Source organism: Ambystoma mexicanum, chromosome 8 (assembly GCF_040938575.1).
Source record: "Ambystoma mexicanum isolate Mex_15411 chromosome 8, UKY_AmexF1_1, whole genome shotgun sequence".
In the NCBI taxonomy this organism is placed as follows: domain Eukaryota; kingdom Metazoa; phylum Chordata; class Amphibia; order Caudata; family Ambystomatidae; genus Ambystoma; species Ambystoma mexicanum.
Window position 1 is genome coordinate 130,575,046 of NC_090929.1, and position 19,668 is coordinate 130,594,713.

General features: G+C 48.5%; 1 protein-coding gene across 3 annotated transcripts in view; it reads right to left on the bottom strand.

The window, feature by feature from the left end:
* The window catches only part of LOC138471699 (protein crumbs homolog 2-like), a 401,417-nt gene that overhangs the window by 242,917 nt on the left and 138,832 nt on the right, over positions 1-19,668 (bottom strand). For all 3 annotated transcript variants that reach the window (XM_069609463.1, XM_069609462.1, XM_069609461.1), the window contains exons 3-4: positions 13,887-14,082; positions 3,414-3,553 (exon numbers count right to left, since the gene is read on the bottom strand). In XM_069609463.1, coding sequence (XP_069465564.1) covers positions 3,414-3,553; positions 13,887-14,082 — 336 coding nt within the window. The remainder of the gene's footprint in view (positions 1-3,413; positions 3,554-13,886; positions 14,083-19,668) is intronic.

Below are 19,668 nucleotides of genomic sequence, written 5' to 3' on the forward strand. Positions count from 1 at the left end.
CCCCCATTAAAATAAAACAAGGAAAGAATTGAACAAAGTAATTATAACAAAGTAAATGACCACTCAGTAATTTAGCTCGTTTGACAATGTAGTTCTGCCTCACTCCTTCACAAGCAACCATGTTGTCTCCAGATTTAATTTTTTCAACTCTTGTGTTTTTTAATGATGAGTCAGCAGGAACACCTGTCACACGTTGACATAATTTAACATGCTGGGTACAGTACCTTCAGATTTCAAAAAAAACTTTTGACTCTTTCTCCAAATTATGATGCAATGTTTATTCTTTTCTCGATGCTTCTGCGTTCATTTATACTTTTTTCAAACTTCCTCGCAGGGCGACGTAATGTAATCACAGCCAAGACATGCACATGTTTCGATCTATAAAGATCGTCTCTAGGTGGCTACAAATAACTAAAACAAAACAAAACAAAAATATCTCACTTTGATATAAGAGTCAAATCTGGTACAAATCGGAACTGCTAAGAACCTCCTGAGTTTCAACTTTGCTCATTTGGATTATATGGAACACAACCGCTCTGTTTGCCCTTCATAGTCACGTTCCAAATTATGCAAAGTGTTCCAAGATATATCTGACTCACCAAGTAACTCGTTTCTAGTCACCAGTCTCTGTGTCAACAATATGTCTATGACAGCAACATTATACAAATCATTGTGCCATGCGTGTACACCTAAAGTAACCATAACAATATATACATCAAATTCAACACTACAATGACTTTTAGCTAAACAAAACAGTGTTGGAACAACTGCGTGCTATGTGATCCCTGAACCTCTCCCAGTGACCATCCTCTTATCTCAAGAGCCCCCCTATTTGTCCTCTACCCAAAACGAACACAACTGAACGTAGCCCATGTTGAACGTTTGGATATTCCAAGCTTCCAAGTCTGTAACACATTTCCAAAGCATTAAATTCTGTTGTGCCACGGTAATTAAACATTGACATAGGACTATTCTAAAATGCTCTTTTCATAATGATTTTGTGGTGGCCATGTTAAATAGATTTCACTGAAATGGAAATCTTGGTAGTATATAAGTGTCTCCTGTAATACACTTCCCCTGTATGTGCAACATCTATAATCTGAAGTACGCCTTTGTGTCTGATAATACATATTGAAGAAGAAGGGCAGTTCTGTTAATAATAAACAAAATTGTCCTAAAAACTGCTCGAACTGAGAATATGCGTGTAACCAATCCCGGTAAAGGAATATGTTGTACCACCACCAGACGAGTGAAAAATAAAATGAAAAGGTGAGAAGAAAAAATTGAGAAATGCAAATACGAATAGAAATCAAAAAATCAAAAAGAAAAAAATCATAAAGTGTGACAATCCAAACATCTTATTAGACAAAACCAATACGTTTATAAGAAAAGACTGCGTGACTAATCCTCATTCATCCCGGTGGGGAACATGGTCTGTAATCTGAAAATCCAAAATGCTTCTCTTTGTAAAAATATTTTCTTCTTGGCTTGGCTTGTGAAACTTTCTATGATTTGAAATTTCAACTGAGTCACTTGATGACCCATCTCAATTAAATGTCTTGCCACAGGTGATATTAAATTGCAAGGTTTTATATCACCTTTGTGCTCCCAAATTCTTTCCTTGGCCATTCTGGTTGTCTCTTCAGGGACGTCATTTCACCAAAATGCCAGGGGTAGTGGAAGTGACATTGCATGACCCTTGACCTCTGATATCATCAAGGAATTGATGTAATTTGGCTCCGCCCCCAATTGACATCATAGAAAGTGATGGCACATGACCTTTCACCCCTTGACAAAACAGGAAGTGGCATCACATAGCATTGTTCCTCAGTACAGAAAGGCATCTGACTTCCCGGTGCAACCGGGACATTACATTGTAGCTCCCCACTCCCATAGAGTCCCACTGGACTCTATGGGAGTGGGGAGACCAAACCACCGGCACTGTTGCTAACAGTGCGGTGCTTCCGTGACAAGTCTGCCTACCGGGGCTGTTGAGCCTGGCAGGTTAGACCTGTCGGGCGCAGCTACCCCGGCAGGCATACTCGTAGTGCCAGTTAGCTTACCAACACCGTTGTTTCCGGACTGCCACACTTGTAATGAGGCCCTCTCAGTTCGAGCTATTTTTGTGAGTATTTTGTTTTTTATTAAGAGAACTGCACTTCTTCAATATATATTTTCAGACATAAAGGGGTACTTTAGTTTCTAGATGTGGCACATACAGGGGAAGGGTATTACAGGAGACACATATACGCTACCAACATTTCCGTTTTGGTGAACTCTATTCAACATTTCCGCCACAATACCATTATGAAAAGGGCATTTTAGAACAGTCCTATGTCTATGCTTATTAACCGCGAAACAACAGAATGTAATGCCTGGGAAATAGTTTACGGGCTTGGAAGCTTGGAATATCCAAACATTTGACATAGGGCTACGTTCGGTATGACGGAAGGTAAGATTAGCGGTTGTGTTCCTTTTGGGGACAGGAAACAATGGGGTTGAGGGGGGGGGGGGGTTCTGAGCATGTTTTCTCATGTGCATTGGTGTCCCGACTATTGGTCTTGAGTAAAGAGGATGGTCGCTGAGAGAGATTTAGGGATCACATTGCACATGGTTGTAACAACACGGGTTTTGTTTAGTTAAAAGGCAGTTTCGTGTTGAATTTGGGTGCAAACATTGTTATGGTTACTTTAGGTGTACAAGCATGGCACAGTGATTTATATAATGGACATATTGTTGACACAGAGACTGGTGATTAGAAACGAGTTACTTGGTAAGTTGGATGCATCTCGTAGACTTTGCATAATCTGTACCGGGATTATTATGCGGGGGCAAACAGAGCGGTTATGTTCCATATAATCCATTCGAGCAAAGTTGAAACTCAGGAAGTTTCATAGTAAGTTCTTTGCAGTTCCGATTTGTACCTGATTGGAATCTTATGTCAGAGTCCGATATTTTTGCATTGTTTCGCTTTAGTTATTTGTAGCCACCTGAAGACGATCTTTTTTTTCCTTTTCTTTTTTTCCCAAGCCAAAGATTATCCAAGCTTCATGAATGATACTTCTCAAACAATTGTGGCGATTCAGGCAGGCCATGGGCTAGAATGCACAACATCACGTGTGCATAGCGTGGCTGCGGTTACAGTACGTCGCCATGTGATGAAGTTTGAAAAAACATTGGTGATAAAAGCATAAATGAATGTAGAAGCATCGAGAAAAGAATAACAATTACATCATAATTTGGAGAAAGAGTCCCCAAAAAATATGCAATCCAAGGTTGTTGTGCCCAGCATGTAAAATGATCTCAACGTACAGCAGGTGTTCCTGCCGACTCACTCCCTAGACTTGGACACACGCTTTGAGATATCAATTTAAAGTGTTGAACAGCTACAACTTTGACTCCATTTTGCTCACCTGGCCAGCAGGCGCAGCTGTAGTTCTTGACACCTTCCAGGCAGGTGCCGTTGTTCTCACAGGGGTCCGAGGCACATTCTGGAATGTCGTGTTCACAGTTGTCTCCTGTAAATCCGGTGTCACTGCAGTCACACTCATATCTGAAACAAGCAAACACAGCAATGCAAGCGATTGGTGTGATGTGAAAGTGTCCAATCTACAGCCTGTACAACCACGCAGAGGTGCCAGCACTTTAATGACCAATCTACGGCATGGCCAAGAGAACCGATGGCACTTTAATGCCCAATCTACGGCATGGCCAACTGTTTAAGAGAACTGATGGCACTTTAATACCCATCTACGGCACGGCCAACTGTTTAAGAGAACTAATGGCACTTTAATGCCTAATCTACGGCATGGCCAACTGTTTAAGAGAACTGATGGCACTTTAATGCCCATCTACGGCATGGCCAACTGTTTAAAAGAACTGATGGCACTTTAATGCCCATCTACTGCATGGCCAACTGTTTAAGAGAACTGATGGCACTTTAATGCCCAATCTATGGCATGGCCAACTGTTTAAGAGAACTGATGGCACTTTAATACCCATCTACGGCATGGCCAACTGTTTAAGAGAACTAATGGCACTTTAATGCCTAATCTACGGCATGGCCAACTGTTTAAGAGAACTGATGGCACTTTAATGCCCATCTACTGCATGGCCAACTGTTTAAGAGAACTGATGGCACTTTAATGCCCAATCTATGGCATGGCCACCTCATTGGCGGAACTGGCAGCACGTTGGCAGAAATAGTGGCACTTTAATAACCGTTTTATCATTTGACCAACCCTTTAATGGCCAATCCCTGGCATGGCCAAAACATCTGCAGTGATGGTGACTCTTTAAAGAGCAACAGGGGATTTGCAAACCTTTGACCTCTGCTCTTCAAACTGAGGGGTGCGTGCGCCCCCTCCTCAGTGTGGACTGATGCCCTGGGAAGTGCAGCACCACAGCCTGAAAAATAAAGCCAGTACCCATCCCAACATGGCTCCCGCTGCACGTGCTCAGTGTGACAGGGGTCAGGATTAGGTTCAGTGGGTGTGGCAGACACAGGAAATAAACACCCTGGAAGTGCTATTCCAGAGAGCAAGCTTCCAGGTGTGCTTTTCCATCTGCCTGAGAGGAGGGAAGAGTGGGAAAGGCACTCAGGGACTGTGTGGGGGAATGGGGTGGAGGGGGCCCAGGGACTGTGTCGGGAATGAGGAGGAGCAAGCCCAGGGACTGTGTGGGGAGTGAGGAAGAGCGTGCCCAGGAACTGTGTGGGGAGTGAGAAGGAGCGAGCCCAGGGACTGTGTCAGGAATGAGGAGGAGCGAGCCCAGGGACTGTGTGGCGAGTGAGGAAGAGCGAGCCCAGGAACTGTGTGGGGAGTGAGGAGGAGCGAGCCCAGGGACTGTGTCAGGAATGAGGAGGAGCGAGCCCAGGGACTGTGTGGGGAACGCGGTGGAGGGAGCCCAGGGACTATGTGGGGAGTGAGGTGGAGAGAGCCCAGGGACTGTGTCGGGAATGAGGAGGAGCGAGCCCAGGGACTGTGTGGGAACGGGGTGGAGGGAGCCCAGTGACTGTGTGGGAATGGGGTGGAGGGAGCCCAGGGACTGTGTGGGAACGGGGTGGAGGGAGCCCAGGGACTGTGTGGGAACGGGGTGGAGGGAGCCCAGGGACTGTGTGGGGAACAGGATGGAGGGAGCCCAGGGACTGTGTGGGGAACCGGGTGGAGGGAGCCCAGGGACTGTGTCGGGGGTGAGGAGGAGCGAGCCCAGAGACTGTGTGGGGAACGGGATGGTGGGAGCCCAGGGCCTGTGTGGGGAACGGGGTGGAGGGAGCCCAGGGACTGTGACGGGAGTGAGGAGGAGTGAGCCCAGGGACTGTGTGGGGAACGGGATGGAGGGAGCCCAGGGACTGTGTTGGGAGTGAGTAGGAGCGAGCCCAGAGACTGTGTGGGGAACGGGATGGAGGGAGCCCAGGGACTGTGTGGGGAACAGGGTGGAGGGTGCCCAGGGACTTTGTCGGGAGTGAGGAGGAATGAGCCCAGGGACTGTGTGGGGAATGAGATGGAGGGAGCCCAGGGACTGTGTCGGGAGTGAGGAGGAGCGAGCCCAGGGACTGTGTGGGGAACGGGGTGGAGGGAGCCCAGGGACTGTGTGGGGAGTGAGGAGGAGCAAGCCCAGGTGTTAGGCTCCACTCAATCACGCGTAGGCACGCAAAGACGAGACAGAGCCAGGGCTGCTGTGAACTTCCTTTATTCACTCCTCTACACTTTCTGCCCTCTCCCGCTCCAACCCCCTCCCATTCCGCTTTCCTCCCGCTCTTTCTGTGTTGCTCTTCTTAAAGGGGCTGTGTCCCTTTTGTTCATGTACAACACCAGGGACTGTGTGGGGAACGGGGTGGAGGAAGCCCAGGGACTGTGTCGGGGGTGAGGAGGAGCGAGCCCAGGGACTGTGTGGGGAACGGGGTGGAGGGAGCCCAGGGACTGTGTCGGGAGTGAGGAGGAGCGAGCCCAGAGATTGTGTGGGGAACGGGATGGAGGGAGCCCAGGGACTGTGTGGGGAACGGGGTAGAGGGAGCCCAGGGACTGTGTCGGGAGTGAGGAGGAGTGAGCCCAGGGACTGTGTGGGGAACGGGATGGAGGGAGCCCAGGGACTGTGTGGGGAACGGGGTGGAGGGAGCCCAGGGACTGTGTCGGGAGTGAGGAGGAGCGAGCCCAGGGACTGTGTGGGGAGTGAAGAGGAGCGAGCCCAGGGACTGTGTGGGGAACTGGGTGGAGGGAGCCCAGGCACTGTGTGGGGAACGGGGTGGAGGGAGCCCAGGTTCTGTGTGGGGAACGGGGCAGAGGGGGCCCTGAAACTGTGCAGGGAGTTTGTTAGGTGGAGCCGACGGTACAAGGGAGGTGGGGCTTGGCAGCAGGCCTGGCCTGCCCGTCCATCCAGGGCTGCCTAACCTCCAGTATTAACCCCAAGACTCCGGGTTTACAAGGCGTGCCCCGTTTCAAAGATTTCTCCAGTTAAATGCTCATTTACACACTAGTATAAATGAGCATTTAACTCAATAAGCTCTCCTGCGTGGCAGCAAATTTTGTGTGCTCACCTGAGCGCCATGCCCCTCACTGTCATACAACTACAGCCCGAAATAGAGCAGCTCAGTCTGGGGTTATGGGGGTTGGAATGAAGGACAGTGTAATCGCTTTGTATTCTGGTTGTTGTAGTCTTCCAATAAGGAGGGGGAACCCACAACAGTGTGGACTGATGCCCTGGGGATGGAATGAAGGACAGTTTAATCGCTTTGTATTCTGGTTGTTGTAGTCTTCCAATAAGGAGGGGGAACCCACAACAGTGTGGACTGATGCCCTGGGGAGTGCAGCACCACAGCCTGAAAAATAAAGCCATTACCCATCCCAACATGGCTCCCGCTGCACGTGCTCAGTGTGACAGGGGTCAGGATTAGGTTCAGTGGGTGTGGCAGACACAGGAAATAAACACCCTGGAAGTGCTATTTGTGGTGTCACGTGCCCCGCCAGTAAGAGGTCACGTGGCACATGGGAAATAAAGGAACCACCGGAACTGGCGTCAGGGCGTCAGTCCGGGTTTATGCAACGATCGAAGTGGTCTGTGTGTTCTTTAGCCGCACCCAGCTTTTCCCGCGCGGCGCACCAGAGGCCTATCCACCCATGGCCTAACACTGAGCCTGGGGCTCATAAGGTGGGACATCACACTATTCCAGAGAGCAAGCTTCCAGGTGTGCTTTTCCATCTGCCTGAGAGGAGGGAAGAGTGGGAAAGGCACTCAGGGACTGTCTGGGGGAATGGGGTGGAGGGGGCCCAGGGACTGTGTCGGGAATGAGGAGGAGCGAGCCCAGGGACTGTGTGGGGAGTGAGGAAGAGCGTGCCCAGGAACTGTGTGCAGAGTGAGAATGAGCGAGCCCCGGGTCTGTGTCGGGAATGAGGAGGAGCGAGCCCAGGGACTGTGTGGGGAGTGAGGAAGAGCGAGCCCAGGAACTGTGTGGGGAGTGAGGAGGAGCGAGCCCAGGGACTGTGTCAGGAATGAGGAGGAGTGAGCCCAGGGACTGTGTGGGGAACGGGGTGGAGGGAGCCCAGGGACTATGTGGGGAGTGAGGTGGACAGAGCCCAGGGACTGTGTCGGGAATGAGGAGGAGCGAGCCCAGGGACTGTGAGGGAACGGGGTGGAGGGAGCCCAGGGACTGTGTGGGAACGGGGTGGAGGGAGCCCAGGGACTGTGTTTGAACAGGGTGGAGGGAGCCCAGGGACTGTGTGGGGAACGGGATGGAGGGAGCCCAGGGACTGTGTGGGAAACGGGGTGGAAGGAGCCCAGGGACTGTGTCGGGGGTGAGGAGGAGCGAGCCCAGAGACTGTGTGGGGAACGGATGGAGGGAGCCCAGGGACTGTGTGGGGAACGGGGTGGAGGGAGCCCAGGGACTGTGTCCGGAGAGAGGAGGAGCGAGCCCAGGGACTGTGTGGAGAACGGGATGGAGGGAGCCCAGGGACTGTGTGGGGAACGGGGTGGAGGGAGCCCAGAGACTGTGTGGGGAGTGAGGAAGAGCAAGCCCAGGGACTGTGTGGGGAACGGGATGGAGGGAGCTCAGGGACTGTGTCGGGGGTGAGGAGGAGCGAGCCCAGGGACTGTGTGGGGAACGGGATGGAGGGAGCCCTGGGACTGTGTGGGGAACGGGGTGGAGGGAGCCCAGGGACTGTGTCCGGAGTGAGGAGGAGCGAGCCCAGGGACTGTGTGGGGAACGGGGTGGAGGGAGCCCAGGGACTGTGTGGGGAGTGAGGAAGAGCGAGCCCAGGCACTGTGTGGGGAACGGGATGGAGGGAGCCCAGGGACTGTGTGGGGAACGGGGTGGAGGGAGCCCAGAGACTGTGTGGGGAGTGAGGAAGAGCAAGCCCAGGGACTGTGTGGGGAACGGGATGGAGGGAGCTCAGGGACTGTGTCGGGGGTGAGGAGGAGCGAGCCCAGGGACTGTGTGGGGAACGGGATGGAGGGAGCCCTGGGACTGTGTGGGGAACGGGGTGGAGGGAGCCCAGGGACTGTGTCCGGAGTGAGGAGGAGCGAGCCCAGGGACTGTGTGGGGAACGGGGTGGAGGGAGCCCAGGGACTGTGTGGGGAGTGAGGAAGAGCGAGCCCAGGCACTGTGTGGGGAACGGGATGGAGGGAGCCCAGGGACTGTGTGGGGAACGGGGTGGAGGGAGCCCAGGGACTGTGTCGGGGGTGAGGAGGAGCGAGCCGAGGGACTGTGTGGGGAACGGGGTGAAGGGAGCCCAGGGACTGTGTCGGGAGTGAGGAGGAGCGAGCCCAGAGACTGTGTGGGGAACGGGATGGAGGGAGCCCAGGGACTGTGTGGGGAACGGGGTAGAGGGAGCCCAGGGACTGTGTCGGGGGTGAGGAGGAGCGAGCCCAGGCACTGTGTGGGGAACGGGATGGAGGGAGCCCAGGGACTGTGTGGGGAACAGGGTGGAGGGAGCCCAGGGACTGTGTCGGGGGTGAGGAGGAGCGAGCCCAGGGACTGTGTGGGGAACGGGGTGAAGGGAGCCCAGGGACTGTGTCGGGAGTGAGGAGGAGCGAGCCCAGAGACTGTGTGGGGAACGGGATGGAGGGAGCCCAGGGACTGTGTGGGGAACGGGGTAGAGGGAGCCCAGGGACTGTGTCGGGAGTAAGGAGGAGTGAGCCCAGGGACTGTGTGGGGAACGGGATGGAGGGAGCCCAGGGACTGTGTGGGGAACGGGGTGGAGGGAGCCCAGGGACTGTGTCGGGAGTGAGGAGGAGCGAGCCCAGGGACTGTGTGGGGAGTGAAGAGGAGCGAGCCCAGGGACTGTGTGGGGAACGGGGTGGAGGGAGCCCAGGGACTGTGTAGGGAACAGGGGGGGAGGGAGCCCAGGGACTGTGTGGGGAACGGGGTGGAGGGAGCCCAACTTCTGGGTGGGGAACGTGGCAGAGGGGGCCCTGAAACTGTGCAGGGAGTTTGTTAGGTGGAGCCGACGGTACAAGGGAGGTGGGGCATGGCAGCAGGCCTGGCCTGCCCGTCCCTCCAGGGCTGCCTAACCTCCAGTATTAACACCAAGACTCCGGGTTTACAAGGCGTGTCCCCTTTCAAAAATTGCTCCAGTTAAATGCTCATTTACACACTAGTATAAATGAGCATTTAACTCAATAAGCTCTCCTGCGTGGCAGCAAATTTTGTGTGCTCACCTAAGCGCCATGCCCCTCACTGTCATACAACTACAGCCCGAAATAGAGAAGCTCAGTCTGGGGTTATGGGAGTTGGAATGAGGGACAGTGTAATCGCTTTGTGTTCTGGTTGTTGTAGTCTTCCAATAAGGAGGGGGAACCCACAACTGTACTGTTTTAGCTGAACATATTTCTACTGGGGTGAAATATTTGTCAAGTTAGTTTTCATGATTTGTCAACTTTTGAGGTCTTCTCTTTAAAACAGCATTTTTGACATTCATTGAAGATATGTCAGCCACCTAGACCTGAGAAATTATGTGGTGAGGTTGTTTAGTGTACTGTGCAGGGAGTGTGGCGGAGGGAGCCCTGGGACTGTGCAGGGAGTCTGGCGGAGGGAGCCCTGGGACTGTGCAGGGAGTGTGGTGGACGGAGCCCTGGGACTGTGCAGGGAGTGTGGCGGAGGGAGCCCTGGGACTGTGCAGGGAGTGTGGCGGAGGGAGCCCTGGGACTGTGCAGGGAGTTGAGTTGGGAGGATGGTGGTATGGGGTGGGTGGAGACCGAGGCCGGCTCGGGCCACTTCCATCGTTGCTGTTTGTATATTGTGTGGGGGTAGGACCACCTGAAGATGTGACACGCCCCATGGAGGCCCCCCTTTGTGTAGAGTGGGAAAAACAGCCTGAGGCACCAATGGAGTACATTAAAAAGGCTCAGCATAGCCAGCAGAAAACAAAAGAGGTGATGGCTGGAAGGTTCAGAATGAATCTTAACCTCTGGCATTGCTCTGGCAAACCCTCGAGACCATCGTTCTTCAGCCTGTGAAGCCATTACAGAAGAGGAAAGACCATATGCAAATCAGGGTTGGCCCCACCACAAAAGGGGCAGTCCAGCCTGAATTACTTGGTCACATTCCTTCTGCACAAGACCACAAGCATACCCAGATATGTTTCGGCCTCATAGGGAACCAAGCTGCACCTCATTGAGGAGGACCAGCAAGGCCGAAACATGTCTGGGGTTGCTTGTGTTTCCGTGCAGAGGGGACATGGCCTAGCAGCACACTGGTGGCAGTACCTGACTGATTTGCATATGGCTGTAGTCCGTTTCCAATGGCGCAGGCGGGCTAAAAAAACAGAAGTGTAGCAGGTTGCCCAGTGCAGTGCAAGTGGTTCAGATTATTTCAAAACCTTCCACCCATCACTTTTTTGGTTTTAGTCTGCAGCATAGCAGGCAGCCAGCAGGCAGCTGAAACACTAACCGTCTGCTGAAAAAATGCCATAGCAGGCAGCCAGCAGGCAGCTGAAACACTAACCGTCTGCTGAAAAAATGCCATAGCAGGCAGCCAGCAGGGAGCTGAAACACTAACTGCTTAAAAAATGCCATTTGGGTCAACATTCGACAATGCATAATACTTCTTTGCGTTCGGGACTTTCTAGCTGGTGGACACCCTGGAGGGGGCTTGGACTGGCCAAAATGTGCTCAGCGGTGGGTAAAAGGTTTGAAGACCGCTGCCTTAGACTGACCTGTGTCTGCCTTTCATTCATTTAACTGACAGTAAATAGTCACATTTCCATCTTCTGCCACATATTTCAACAGCAGTGCTTGGAGGCGTAGGGTTGCAGTCTATTCTGGACGGCACAAAACTTCCGGAAGGACCCATAGCTGCACCCCATTAGTGCCTCAGGCTGCCTTTCCCATTCTAGTGCAGGGGCTGCTTTCCTTGACATTTATCGGGGGACACTCTGTGCAGACACAGCCCAGCCCTCATTAGGTGGCACAAGAGGCCCACTACATGGAGGTGTGTGTGGTAAAACACATCTCCCTTCCCACCCATCCATGTCATTCCCCCAAACCTTTCATTGGGCCTGCAGGTGGAAATCACAGAGCCGAGCATGAAGGAGAGAAAGGAGACCAATGTACCGCTTGTCTGATCCAAGGTGAATTTCTTACTGTAATCCTGATCAATCTTGCTCATTATAAATCGGCCGGTCTGGTAAAAAAGTGCCAGTATCAATCTATACTGGCACTTTTCCGGACCGGCTGACTACAGGGTTGCTGGTGTGGCACCTGTGTTACCTCTAGCAAGATCTGGAGGTAAGGCAGGCGTCCTACTGGCAAAAAAGCCATCATTATCGGCACCAGTATTGCCGGTGCCTGTAATGACACCAAATGCCCTCAAGGAGTCCAATGGGATGCAATGAATGTGGATGAACACCGCCACTCCGGCACTCGTGATCCGTCCGGAAGCTGTACTAGCCTTTGCCGGTATCGTGGCGGGTTTACCACCAGGATACCGGCAAGGTCATAATGAGGCCCACTGTATGCATACCGCCTGGTGGTAAGAAATACCACCCACCACGGTGGGCCATATTCATAGGCAATCTGCGAAACGACATACCTCATATGTAGCTGAGAACGCGGATTGGAACACACCCCTCTGCACTCTCTTCCCTGAAATGGGAAAGCAACATGAGAACGAAGTGCCTAGAAGGTGTGGGGGCATAAGGAGGTGCTGGTAAGATTTTAGAAAGGCATTCTGGAATTTATCAGAGAATCTCAAATGAAAGTCTAGTTTATATCTACTGCTCCATATTAGGATTATTATGTTTTTTAAGAGGTCCACATTTTGCGAAAAAAGGGAAACAGGATTCCCTGATTCCAACATAAGCAACACCGCCCCTACAAAATATATGCTCCATATACTGGAATTGTGTTACAATGGAAAACACTTTTGAAGAAGCCCCTCTGACTCAGAGAAATCGATGCCTAAGGGCAGAACGTGGATTCTTTAACTGTATTTGTCCATCATCCCTGGGCCTCACAGACAGATGCAAGTCAAACAGACTCCTTGAAGTATCGTTTGGCACACCATTTGGTGGTACAGGCAGAGGCGTTGCTGGAGGGAGTTGAGGGGGCTATAGCCCCAGATCTTTTGGTTGTAGCCCCAGTTAGAATCTCAGAGGCTTCAACAAAAAGGCTAGCTAGCCCCGTGTCCCAACGGTCCTAACATCAGAGTAGCCCCGGATCTTTGCTAGACCTAGCAATACCCCTGGGTACAGGCCAAGATAAAACTCACCCATTTCACTTAGAAGACTCTCATCCCATAGGGCAGCCATTGGGTAGTCTTGGCGAACCAAATAAGCTCTGTTCAATTGGCCCAGTGTCTGTATGCCTGAGAATGGCACTACCACATCGGGGACACTACCTGCACTCCAGGAAGCCCCGTGGAGCAGAGTACGTTTTCACAATTAGGGGACCCAGCTTGGCAAGTCATTTGAACACCCTAGATTGCCTCAATGCCATGGGTCACCAGATTTTGCAGGGGACCTCACTCATTTATTTTTACATGCCACCACAGAGAAATAATGTACTGGGAGCTCTAAACGAATTAGTTCCATCTTTTATCCTATAAGTGTAAGGGCGGGAGGCACTGTGCCTGTCTTGGAAGAAAAACAACACTGAGCAGCATTGGTTCGATATCGGACCCGCACTTAGAGGCTGGACTCCAGCATGAAGCATAATAAAAAAAGCCAGGAGCTATGTTTCTTGCTGCCGGCCGATTGGTCGCATACAAATACGAACGCGCCTATGCGGAATTGCTTCTGTGTGGGACAAAGTGTTGATAAAGGAGCATTGCAGCATGTTTTCTTTCTTCTCTTAAGACAATCAGAAAGTGCAGAGTCCATGCTCCAACCACCATTGTGGGGAATAACTCAATGCCTCACCGCACACAACATGACGTACTTCCACTTTCCGAGCCCCGCCCCTTAACCAAGTCAAGGGGTCTGCAACCTTTGGCTCCACATATGTTTTTGACTACATTTCCCATCAGCCCTAGCAAGCAAAGTCAATGTTGAGGTATCACGGAAGTCATAGTGCAAAACTTCGCAGACCCTGGACCCGGCCCATTCCACATAATGATGTGGAGCGGGCGGTGACAAGGCATATACCCTCAGCCTAACTTTATGAAAAGATGCTTAAAAAAGCAACGAAACTCTTGGGTAAACAGGGGAAGATGGATGCCCTACACCCAGACTTTCCTGGGTGTTCTGTTCCAAGATACAGTGTTGTGATACAAGTGATATATTAACATGGCCAACGCATAATTCATTGCAAAATGGACATAGTGGGTTTGTTTCTAAGGCATTGGATCCTGCTGCAAACAGAATTTAGCAAGAAACTCTCAGTGGTTCAATTTCATGCAGAAAAGCCATGCACAATCACTATAAAACTACATGGCAAGAAGCTCGGTTGAAGCTTACCCATTGACCCGGTCAATGCAGAACCCTTCGTTCCTGCAGGGTTGGCTGACACATTCGTCGATATCCACCTCGCAGTGCTCCCCCTCGTACCCCAAGGCGCAGGTGCACGTGTAGAAACCCACTCGGTCATTGCAGGTGGCGTTGTTCTGGCAGGGGTCTGATTGGCATTCGTCTATTTCAAACTCACAGTTGTTTCCTAAACAACAGAAACAATGATTGTGTGACTTTATCCGTCCATCAGAGGTGTCATGCCATTAAGTAGGTTGAGGCAGAATGGGCGACCGGGCACTCGCTATACGAGAGTCTGCACTTTGGAAATAAGTAGGCAAGACGTAGCATTATCTTTCGTTTTTATTTATTTATATATTTGTTTTTAACAAAAACCTTTCTAGAAAAGTTCATACAACCTTTCTAAAAATACCTCTATTAACAAAATATAAACACACATCTTATTATTACACCGATGTAAAATTCATCGGCTCAAAATATTCAGTTTTCTATTGTGAATTAATCATGAATAATGAAACCCTAATATGATAGTGCAGACGCTCCAAACATAATTAAGTAATGGAATCACCCAACATTCCGATCACTTACGAAGGCAGACAGTTGAAGAAGGAATTAGTCATATCCCTTAACCTTGAAATCCTTTAGATGAACAAACAGTCGTCATTACTCCCACTGCCTTTCCGGTTCACCCAATAGCTTGTAGCATGCTTTCATAAAGTGGATACCTGCAATGTAGGTGATTTGACTTTCTCCATTTAACAATCTATAACAATCTACTTCCTGTGTGTCCATGTAAAATCCACTTAAATAATTGTTACAAATATTCTTAAGTACCTTTATAAATGAAGAACACATGTTTCCAGTTTTACATCATTCCTGGCACTTTACATTGAAGACAAACTCGTTCTTTTGTGGGGATGTCCCATTCTCGGTCTGTATACGTCTCAAGTGCGCAGCTGATTAAGTGTGAAGTACATAACTATCTGCTGATAAGTCAGACTTACTGAGCACTTCAGGTAACTAGGGAGTGTGTCATAAAGTCAAAGGGTATTCCTTCAAGAAGCAGCAATGCGCCAGCTTATCGCACTGTTTCACCCAGTCCAACTCTCTTTCTTTCTGCGCTATTTGGTGTTTATTGTTTTCTCATTGAGACTACTCTGTTGTGCCATGTCTTGGATATGTAGATGTAATCAATAGTTGAGTGACTATTGCCTCTCTCTCTTGTAGACCATGCTGGGAAGTAGCATATCAGAGCGCAGGGTAAGTTTTTAGTTACAGCATCGAGCAGATATCTAAAGACAATGGACCAAACAGAGAAAGGAGCCATTGACAATCTATGTGGAGGTTGCTGCTTCTTAATGGAGGTGATATGGGCATTCCGTACAGTGGAGCTTAGACTGATGGAGAAGAGGGCAAAGTGTGGGGTTAATATAGCCCCAAAACCGTTGAACTGCCCTGGCCATGTTGGGCCTAAAAGTGCAGAAATACTTCCTTGTAATTGGAAAGCACACTTTGGACTGGCAGAGAAAAGGCCAGCAGTTAATTTGAACTGCAAAACCATGAAAAGACTGGTTAATTTGCTATAATAGAGAGACCATGGAAAGGGGTGCATTCTGCAGTTTAAATATGAAACTACATTGCAGATGGAAATTAAAAGGCTCACTGTTGGCTGGCAGACAAAAGGACAAAATTTCACTTGCAACTGCCTAAAATAAAATCCTGTTTTCAAAGAAAAAGAAATACAAACACTGTATTCGAATGACTAGGCCAAAGACCTTGAACTACTTTCTATTACTTATGACGGATAGCTAAAGTGCAGCTTTGCTAACACAGATAGCTACCATATAAATTAATACATTTAGCAGTTTAGTTTGAAAGGAACAGTTTACAGAGGAAACTCCTTGGCTTGACCCGTTCAAATGTATATTATAATGTGAAGTTGGACATTGATGGCCTGATGCAATTACATTAAAAAAGGCGTCATGAGTAAATAAATTGTAACATTGAAAAGTGAGTTTTGTGCATGAAGATCAGCTGAGTTCAGCCCAAAAACATGTTTATACATGAGATTCGAAGCCAAGAACCTATCACCTACCCCCTAACCTTATCATACTCTGGGAATGTCTTTGAAGTTGTGGCAGAGCGATGAAGAGTGGTTTTATGGTGGGGGTATTTAACCCACACCGTGAAAACAATGACCCAGCTAATGGATTTGAACTCTGAATAATTCCCCAAAATTCAAGTAAACCTGTGGTCCCTCCCTGGGCTTACTGACAGATGACACACAACAGAAGACCACCACATGATGACAGGAGGCAGAACTATCTTCTCTGCTCTCAAAGATGAGGAAACAGTTGAGCATTAGCCCTGGGAGAATGAAATGTTAAGTGCTTTTATAGCAGACTTGGGTCAACAAAGGCTAGAGACCAGGCCTACACACAGATATGGGGAATAACATATGCCAGTTAATTGAAGGGAAAATATGCATGTCAATAATTTTTACATAGGAATGTTTGGAGGATCATACTTAAGCCATTATCTCGGGAACCATAATACACACAATAATGATAGAAATGTCATTAAAAAGCTAATGAGAAGCCCTAGCTGTTGATTTATAACAATGCAACCGTGGGAACTGAAGTCATAAGCTGAAATGTGATGACAGCTTCCTAGAAAATGTCACAAAGCGCAGCTTTGGGAGATGATAGCTTGTTGAATTAGATATCTGTATAGAAAATTGGTGTTGATAACTGTTATATTTGTTGAATACATTTGAATCTGCAACATAGAGCCAATGCCAGACACATTTCATTAAATCCAGCATGGTCAGACAAATGCAACCATATATATTGTATGATGCTTATTTGTAAACTGAAGAAAACCACCATGTTGTAGATTTTAGCTGCAATTGTAAAATTGATCAGAAAGATAATCAAGGGGGTGGTGTCATACACTCCCAAGAAACCCACTAACTAAAATGCCCAATCCAGATCAAGAGCCAATTAGCTGACACCTGATCATTTAGATAATTTGGGGAGTTGTTAAAGATTCATAAGGAGAAATACAATGGGAAAAGGGAGAGATTTCTGAAATCATCTGAGTAGGAAATGCTGGAAAAATTGCTGGAGAACCAAGATTGCCTGGGAGGTGGATTAGTCCAGGAGAAAGACTAAAATCTCGAGGGAACCTGGAGAGGCAAATAAAGGGATGGATTCTGGAGGTATCCATCCCTGAACCAGGAGAGGTCACCTAACCAGATCCCCGTCCTTTCCCCATGAGATGATCCAGGAGGCAATGTATTTTACTGAGCACAAAACCCAGAGATATTCTATGTAAGTAACCTGTCCAACCAAACCAAGTCTTGTGGGGATCTATTTGATTTAATATCTTCCCTTATTCATTGGGCGGGAAGACCAAGTAGATTCTTAGTATTTTTTATTAAATAATAATTTAATGAATTCCCCTATAGCCAACCAATACAGGCTGATTTTGTTGAAATTCAAAATCAACAACATCGCTTCCAGTGTGGATAGAAATATAGTCTGTTAAATGAATTGGGTACTCCTATTTCTTTTTGCTAACCCCAAAATTCCCTAAAGGGAGGGGTGCATAAAAACAAAATTCCCAACTGCTCCCTATTCCCCAGATCCTGCCTTAAAGCTGGGAGGCTGCCATATTAAACTTAATTTCTGGTTTTGGGCAGAAAAGTGTCTTGCCAACTTAAAAAGAGCAAAGTCACTGAGTTAAAAGCACATCTCTGCAGAGGGTGGGAAAGTGACACCTGATAGAAGAGAGAGACTTAATTTCATAGTTGTGGAGGAAAAGGGGTTCCATTTACACAACAATGGTTTGTATTCAAAAGTTGTGCTCCAACACTGCTAGCATTGCCAAGTGCACAAGGAAATTAAAAATAAATACTGCTGCATGTGTGAAATTGCTTTTGCCAATAGGAAAGTGTTGCATGTTATTTAAAGTAAACACCATGTAAAGCATATGGTGAAGAGAAATTGTTTTGCCATGTCCAGGGTGCTGCACAACTGTGTACATTAAGAGTAGTTTGTGAGTGAACAAGGTATCCAAACTAGTCTATAGACCTGTGTTTCTATGTAACCTGGGTGGAAATAACCAATGAAGGAAAACTGTACATGGGGTTAAATAGTCTGTAATCTGTGTTAACCTAAACCAACTAGTGTTTTCAATTTGTGTGAAAAGTGAATTGTTAGGAAAGAAAAGCATTTGGGCCACGGAGTGAGGTGGCATGATTTGAGATTTTGTACAAATATTAATTTTCCTTTTAATTAATAAATATATATTCTTTCTACATGCTGGCCTGATTCTTGGCTTATCTATGGTGCATGGGAGAGGGATCTAAGTGGTATGATATGGTACATAGACAGGGCTAGATGGAAGAATATAAATATGTATATAGGTGTGGCACTTTTAATTGAGGGGGGAACAACTCCCTGCATTAATGTTTGCCTCATAGTTGTCTCCAACAAAAGGCAGTGAAGTCAATGGATGGGCAGTTGACGTGAACAGAACTACCAAACAGTGCATTTCTGGAACTTAAGGTGAGCAAGAAGAATGCTGGGCTAGTCCAGGGTCCACAACTTTTGGATCTGCAGAGGTTTTGGACTGCAGATCACATCAGCCCCGCCAGTATAGTCAATGGCCAAGTATCATGGGGTTTGCAGTCCAAAACACCTTGAGACCCGAAGGGGATTGATGAAGAGAGGCATAACCAGGCATGTTGTATTACCACTGTATCCATCACTTTGCGGGGGCCCTCATTTTCAGTGATGTGCCCAGATCAAAAGATCATGGAGAAAAATTCCAGAGAGACCAGAAACAGGCTACCAAATTGATGCATGTTTAAAATCTCAGGTCCTATGACAGGGATCTGCACGCTTTGGCTCTCCGTATGTTTGGGGCTACAAATCCCATCAGCAGTAGTCAGCATAGTCAGTCTCAGCAATATCACTATATATTTTTCTCTCCAAGGGAAGTCATGGAAACAGTACATTACATCAGGCAAACAATGTCACTTACTATACCAGAGGCAAATATTGCAATTCCATATTGAATCCATGTGACAGGAAAAGGACCGGTAGGATGGGCCTGGTACTTCCCCACCCTACACCATTCACTGTGTTTCTGTCTGTCCCTGACCAACGAATAAAGCACAAATTAAATGTCATGTAGATGCAAGGTGTGTTTCATCTAATCTCCTATGACTCCCCAGTTGATCCGAACTACAGATCCCATGATCCCTCACAATGCACTATGATTTCTAAGGCTGATAGGAGTTGTAGTTCAAAGCATCTGGCGAGCGAAAGGTTACAGACCCCAGTTCTGATATCATTACGAATGCATGTGCATATGTCCATGGTGTACCCGCAGTGACAAAATGTTAAATGTTATTGTAAGAATGTAGCTTAGTTTAAAAGGCAGCTAAATGGTGCCATAGAGGGTTGGCTCTGTTGTGCTTTTTTAAGGCTCATGTATTTGCCACACAGACGGTCAAGGAACTGGCCACCGGTTGCTGTCTCACACAATCCTTTGCACCCAGCGGCCAGTTGGTCAGTAACGCTGATGCTAATGTGCGGGATTTGACTTAAGATCACCCAGGGTTCTCCACCTCCAGGCCCTGAGGGCCGGAATACTAACAGGTTATCACCATAGCCCTCAATAATAGCCATGAGAAAAAGCGTGCATACATTCAGAATATTGTATGTACATTTATCTCATGAATACTAATGAAGGGTATCCTGAA